The following is a 7394-nucleotide window of genomic DNA, read 5'->3' as shown; positions in this document are numbered from 1 at the left end:
AAGTTGATTTGGAAAAATCCTCGAGTTGCCTGCAACAATGTCCGAGGCAATTAAAAATAAAACTACATCCAACATTTTAGTTTGCGCTTGAAGTTGTCTGATTGTACTGGTGTACAAGTTCAACTGTCCACCATCGGCAAGGTGCAAGTCAGGAGTGTGATGGAATACTCACCACTTGCTTGGATTGGTGCATCTCCAACAACACACAGAAACTAGACACCGTCCAGGACAGACCAGCCTGCTTGATTGGCACCACATCCACAAACATCCCCATTCCCTCCATGACTGGTGCTCAGTAGCAGTAGTGTGTGCTGTCCACAAGATGCAGTGCTGAAATTCATCCAAGATCTTTCGTCAGCAACTTTTTAACTTCCAAACCCATGACCACTTCTATCCTGAATGAAGCAGATGCATAGGACCACCAACCCCCTTGCAAGTTGCCCTCCAAGCCACTCGCCATTCCTGATGTGGAAGTATATTGCTGTTCCTTCACTATTCATGGGTTAGAATCTTGGAATTCCCTTCCTGAGGGGCTCGTGGGTCTGCTGGGGTTTAAGACGGTAACTCACCATCGTTTTCTTGAGGGCAACTAGAGGTAGGCAATGAATGCTGGCCAGCTAGCGATATGTGTGCATTCCATGAATAAACAAAAAAAAAATCTGCCGCAGGTGTTGATTAATTCGTATAACACACTGGCTCAGTGGTCAGCACTGTTGTCTCAGCACCAGGAACCCGGGTTCGGTTCCAGCCTCTGGTGTCTGAGTGGCGTTTACACATCACATCCCCTGCAACCCCCCACACTGCCCATGGCTGCATGGGTTTCCTCCCACATACCAAAGATGTACAGTTTAGGTGGTTTGGCCACAGGAAATGAGGATTACAGGACAGGGTGTGGGGGCGGGGGGTTGCTGGATCTGGGTGCGATATTCTTTGGTGGAGGTGTGCAAACTCAATGAGCCAAATACCCCCTGCTGCACTGTAGCCATTTCTCTGATATACCAGTACAGTTCTGTGTGCTTTCAATGAATTAGGGATTCTGGTAGTGTCAGTGTATACACTTGGCTGTTTACTTGTTGCCAAGTATGAGAGAGAAGCTGCGTGTTCATTCTTTGGCACTGGTTCCTTCTGATCTACTTCACTGCAATTTATAAATTTAAGAGCAATGTGGGTTTTTAATGATTAAGTTTGAGCCTCCCTTTATTCTGTATTATCTGTTGACTGTTGGTCCACAGTGGATTATCTAGGATTAGCACAATACTTGGGACTGGTCTTTAAATTTCATGGGTAACATTACAGTGATACTCAGTGTCATGTGAACCAGTTTGTGTACCCTGTTCAAAGTGGCAGGAGTTGAATCCGTCAGTATTTTCAGTTTTGTCTGCAGATTCTTGGTTGCAGGAGCTAGTTGGAGAAAGATGGTTTCCATGAACTGACATCGTTACATAGTGGGGACTTCCATGCTACATAACTGGGAGAATTCGGATGGAATCATTTTAATTTTGTAAGCACTCTTGTATGTTTTAACAGAAAAAGTTTAATTCTATCTACGGACCAGTACAGGTGTGCACGTAACCAGCCTTACATCTGATACAGTTGCCCCAATGAAACTTTGACAATGTCCCATATTATTGGCCTCTGGAATTCCTTGTACGATAGTGAGCAGGATTATAGTCGCAATCCAAACGTAAAAGAGGAGGTCATGTTATGGAGGGGGTTACATCCCTGTCTCTGAGTCAGAAGTACCAGGTTTGAGTTTTGCTCCATGGCTTAGGGAAGATCAGTTAAATTGGCTGAGTATCAATGTACAAAGCTGATTGCGGGTGGTGGCAGGGAGCAGTTCCTGGTGAGTTGTGATGGAACAAGATTGGAACCTTGACCATCACTGTCAATGGCTCCAGGATACACCACTCAGGTAAACATTGACATTGGTTAAGTTGCTGGGCAGCCAATGTGGATCAGACTATTGTACAGCGTGGGGCTTCAATTCCCCTTCTGGGCCAGCATTTATTGCCTGTCCTTAATTATTCTTGAAGGTAGTGTGAACTGCCTTTTTGAACTATTAAAATCCATGTGCTGTTGGTTGACCCACAATTCTGTTAGGGAATTCCAGGATTTTGACACTGAAAGAACAGTGACATAGTTCCAAGTCAGGACAGTGAGTGGCTTGGAGGGGAACTTGCAGTGTCTGGTGTTCCCATTGTAACTGCTGCCCTTGTCCTTTCGGATGAGAGTGAATGTGGATTTGGAAGGTGCTGTCTGAGGAGGCTTGGAGAATTTCTGGAATGCAACTTGCAGATGGTACCCACTGCTGAGCGTTGATGGTGGAGAGTGTGAATGAATGTGGATGTGGTGCCAATCAAATGGGCTGCTTTTACGCAGAGGTCATGGCATTAATGAGTCAGCCCTGCCTTCAGACAGCAAACTTGAGAAGAGAGGCTGAGTGTAACCGTTCTGTTAGAAGAAATATTTTCAAAACATGGTGATAAATATTAGAAAGTGTTGCTATTCTAGGATATTGAGCAAAGTGAGGCACTTTATTTATAATCAACTAAACTAAAAAAATCTGTCGCTCCTTTGGGACTGAAGCTGAGAGAGACAATAAGTAAATAGGGGGAGGCTAAGGAAAATATAAAATGAAAAGAAGAGTGAATGCTATAGTTGAGCAGAGGTTTATAATGTATGACACACAAAGAGGCCATTCAGCCCACACACTTTCTTCAATTAGTTCCACACAGCCATGCTAAGCTTCTTTTTCATCTTTTTATACAATTTTCCTTTTGAAAGTTGCTATCGAGTCTGCTTCCAGCACCCTTTCAGAGATTTCAAAGGTATATTTTCCAGGACTGGACTTTGATAATGACATAGGTTTTGTTGTATTGGCTGTGCTCCATGTTTTAAATTGGCAGACATTCAGAGAACCTACAGCTTGGCATTCTTACCGCATACCACTCAGTGAAGCCTGCCTGTTCATGCAACATGAAGACAGAGCTAATGCTGTGTCTTTGTATTGCACCGAATGTAGAACTCATGAACAGGCCATTTCACCCACTGGTCCATGCTATTGTTACACATCAACCTCCTGCCACCCTCAACTCCACAGCATATCCTCCAATTCCTTTCTCCCACGCCTTTATCCTGATTTCTCTCTAAATGCATTTACATTATTCTCTCCAAATACTCTTTGTTCTAAGCAATGGTGGTGGTGTGGTAATGTCACTGAGCCAGAGGTGTGGGCTAGTGTTCAGAAAATCTGGTGAAATTTCGATTCAGTCAGTATAATCTGCAATTCAGAGCTGGTCCTAGTGATGGTGAGCATGAATCTATTTGTTGTGAAAGCACATCTGGTTCACTAATGCCCTTTAGGAAAGGAAATCTGTGCTTATGTGGTTTATGTGACTCCAGACCCCCAGTGGTTTAGCTGGCATGTGGGATATTTGTCTTCATTGGTCAAGAGATTGAATACTACAGCAAGGAGATTACAATGGAGCTGTATGTCCCATTACATAGGCCATGGCTGGAATACTGTGTGCAGTGCTAATAGGAACTGCAGATGCTGGAGAATCTGAGATAACAAGGTGCAGAGCTGGATGAACACAGCAGGCCAAGCAGCATTTTAGAAGCAGGAAAGCTGACATTCCGGGCCAAGACCCTTCATCAGAAATGCAGTTCTGGTTGCCTTGCCATACGCAAGATGTGATTGCACTGGACGGGTGGAATGATGCAGCTATGAGAGACTAGTTAGATGAAGGTTGCTTTCCTTAGAGCAGAGAAGGCTGAGGAGAGGTGATCTGATTGAAGTGTACAAAGTTTGAAGGGCTTAGAATGGGTATGTAGGGAGAAACTGTTCTTCCTGGTAGAGTGATCACTAATCTGAAGCACAGTTTCAAAGCAAGGAACAGGAGATTAAGATGGGATTTCAAGAAAATACCTTTTCACCCAGAGGGTGGTGGGTATTGGAATTCACTGCCTACAAGGTTGTTAGAGGCAGGAACACTCAAGACATTTAAGAAATATCTAGATGAGCACTTGAAATGCTACAGCATACAGGCTACAAGCCAAGTGCTAGGAAATGGGATTAGAATAGACAGATGCTTGATGACCAGCAGAGACATGATAGGCTAAAGGGCCTCCTTACATGCTGTAAAGATTTTATGACCCACAACAATGTGGTTGACATTATTGCTGTCTGATGAGCAATGAATCCTGGCCTTGTCAGTGACCTTACATCCTGGTAGAAGAAAGAACGGCACCCAGGTTCTTACTGCTCCCTTGGATTAAGAGGTTTCTCCTGAATTTCTTACTGAATTTATTAGTGACAATCTTATATCTTTTACATCCTTCAGTTTGAGATGATGCGGAACGCAGTAGCGCTATTCAGAGCAGTCCCCTGTGCTTGACAGCCAGTTAAAAGCAGCACTCGCTGGACAGTGTTAGTTTTAAAAGCACTTTGAGAAAGAAAAGATTTGGCATCGCAATAATCTCTTGCTGACTCACAGAAGCTATGAGTTGGCATCAGGGAATAGTGAGATGATGGGAGAAAATATAAGATGCATTATTGTGGTTATAGTGTTACTTCTGCTCTGTGGTTTGGTAAATTGAAAACCCTTTAATAAGAAGTAATGACTGAACTCCCAGCAGAAGTAATTTATGCTGATGGCATGTTACTGTTCACTCAGTGTCTGAGTTGGTCTAGTAGCATGCATTTTACATGCTGTCTGGACCTACAGATGAAGGTCCAACATTTTCTGTATTGCTCAGCAAACCAGGAATGTCTCCTGCTGCTACTGCATTCACCATTCAGATTATAAATACATCCTCCCTGGTCATCCATGTCCCAGAGTGGGTATTGACCCTGGAGTTTCTGGCTCAGAGATTGGAACAATACCCACTACCAGCTTTACGTTGATAGGTCACTATGCAGAAAGCCAACTGTATGAGAATAGTCATTGCCGCAGTAATGTGTGTTTTGAAGTCTATAGAATGTAATTTTCTGGAAAGTGAAAATGCTTTACCCAGATGTTGGGCATATAGACTGAAAACAAAAAAATGCTGGAAATCACTGCAGGTGAGGCAGCATCCGTGGAGAGAGGGCAAGCTAATGTTTCGAGTCTAGATGTCAAAAGTCAAAAACTTTTGTTGGTTCCAGCCTTAGGAAAGATGCTGTGAAACTTGAAAGAGTTCAGAAAAGATTTACAAGGACGTGGCTAGAGATGGAGAGTTTGAGCCGCTGCGAGAGACTAAATAGGTTGGAGCTATTTTCCCTGGAGTGTCAGAGGCTGACGGGTGACCTTATAGAGGTTTATAAAATCATTCGGGGCATAGATAGGGTAAATTGCTAAAGTATTTTCCCCCGCATAGGAGAGATGAGAGCGGAAAGATATAAAAGGACTTAATGGAAAACATTTTCACACAGAGGGTGGTATATGCATGGAACAAGCTGCCAGAGGAAGTGGTGGACGCTGATATAATTACAGCATTTAAGAGGCATCCGGATAGGTAAATGATCAGTAAGGAGGGGTATGAGCCAATTGCTGGCAAATGGGACAAGATTAATGTAGGATATCTGGTTGGTATGGATGAGTTCGGACCAAAGAGTCTGCTTCCATGTCGTACACCTCTATGATTCAGTCGATCGGGTGCATTGTGTTTGGTAATGACCACACTTTTTACATCGGAATTGAAACAAATAGCTTGCATTTATATAGCCTTGTCCAACCCAAGAACCTTTACAGTCACAGAATTTTAATAGCATAGAAAAAGGCCCTTGTGCCCACTGTGTCAGTGTCAGTCATCAAACATTTATCCATTTTAATCTCAGTTTCCAGCACTTAGCCTTGTACGTTGTGGCATTTCAAGTGTTCATCTAAATATTTATAAATGTCTTGGGGGTTCCTCTCTCGGCGGTTCTTTTCCCCAGAGCTGATCCCATCTGACCAGAATATTAAAGTTTAATTATGTATGCATCTTATTTGCGGGTCCCTTCCAGACTGGTCGGATTGGATGATTAATAATTAATTTAAAACCAAATCTATTAATATTCATAAAGACCATCATTGCGTTAGCTGCGAGGGCGAGGACGACAACGCCGGGTTTCTATTGGTAGATAGGACTATTAATTATTAATACGCTGTCAGCGCTGATTTTCGATTGGTTTCCGGCGCTGTCTGTCACATACCCCGTGACGCCGGGGTTCCGCCCCTTGGGCGGCCGTTCCCCGACAGGAGCCCGAGAGCTCCGCGGGAGCCGGGTCACTGCTTCCGCACCCGAGCTGGGGCAATGCCGCTGGGTCGCTGGAAGAAAGCTGCTCCCCTGGTGGAGAACGACGAGGCGGATGTCGAGAGCCGGCAGCTGGAGCCGGAGATGGCGGGTGGGGAGCCGGGCTCGGGCCCGGGGTCAGGGTCGGCCTCCTCCTCCTCAGGCCCCCCGCTCCGGCCGCGCCTGGTCTTCCATACGCAGCTCGCGCACGGCAGCGCCACCGGCCGCGTGGAGGGTTTCACCAACGTCCGGGAGCTCTACACCAAACTCGGGGAGGCGTTCAACATGGAGCCCGCACAGGTCGGGGGGGGGGGATCAGCATGGGGCCGGCTCTGGTCTGGGGGTGGGGGTGGGGTGGGGATCAGCATGGGGCCGGCTCTGGTCTGGGGGTGGGGGGGAGGGGGATCAGCATGGGGCTGGGTCTGGGTCGGGGGGGGGAAATCAGCGTGGGGCCGGCTCTGGTCTGGGGGTGGGGGTGGGGGTGGGAGGGGGATCAGCGTGGGGCCGGCTCTGGTCTGGGGGTGGGGGTGGGAGGGGGATCAGCGTGGGGCCGGCTCTGGTCTGGGGGTGGGGGTGGGAGGGGGATCAGCATGGGGCCGGCTCTGGTCTGGGGGTGGGGGTGGGAGGGGGATCAGCATGGGGCCGGCTCTGGTCTGGGGGTGGGGGTGGGGGTGGGAGGGGGATCAGCATGGGGCCGGCTCTGGTCTGGGGGTGGGGGTGGGAGGGGGAGGGGGATCAGCATGGGGCCGGCTCTGGTCTGGGGGTGGGGGGGAGGGGGATCAGCATGGGGCCGGCTCTGGTCTGGGTCTGGGTCTGGGGGGGGGGGAAATCAGCATGGGGCCGGCTCTGGTCTGGGTCTGGGTCTGGGTCTGGGGGGGGGGGATCAGCATGGGGCCGGCTCTGGTCTGGGGGTGGGGGGGAGGGGGATCAGCATGGGGCCGGCTCTGGTCTGGGTCTGGGTCTGGGTCTGGGGGGGGGGGGGGGAAATCAGCATGGGGCCGGCTCTGGTCTGGGTCTTTGTCTGGGGGGGGGGGGGGGGGGTGGGATCAGCATGGGGCCGGCTCTGGTCTGGGGGGGGGGGGGGGGGATCAGCATGGGGCCGGCTCTGGTCTGGGTCTGGGTCTGGGTCTGGGGGGGGG

The 7394-nt window shown here is 48.3% G+C and overlaps 1 protein-coding gene across 1 annotated transcript in view; it reads left to right on the top strand.

Annotated features, from left to right (window-relative positions):
* Positions 1 to 6200: 6200 nt before the first annotated feature.
* The window catches only part of LOC125447415 (PDZ domain-containing protein GIPC1-like), a 31009-nt gene continuing 29815 nt past the window's right edge, over positions 6201 to 7394 (top strand). The window contains exon 1 of the mRNA XM_059639922.1: positions 6201 to 6555. Coding sequence (XP_059495905.1) covers positions 6277 to 6555 — 279 coding nt within the window. The 5' untranslated portion in view covers positions 6201 to 6276. The remainder of the gene's footprint in view (positions 6556 to 7394) is intronic.

Source organism: Stegostoma tigrinum, chromosome 35, assembly GCF_030684315.1.
Source record: "Stegostoma tigrinum isolate sSteTig4 chromosome 35, sSteTig4.hap1, whole genome shotgun sequence".
Taxonomy (NCBI): Eukaryota; Metazoa; Chordata; class Chondrichthyes; order Orectolobiformes; family Stegostomatidae; genus Stegostoma; species Stegostoma tigrinum.
This window is presented reverse-complemented; position numbering and strand designations above follow the sequence as displayed.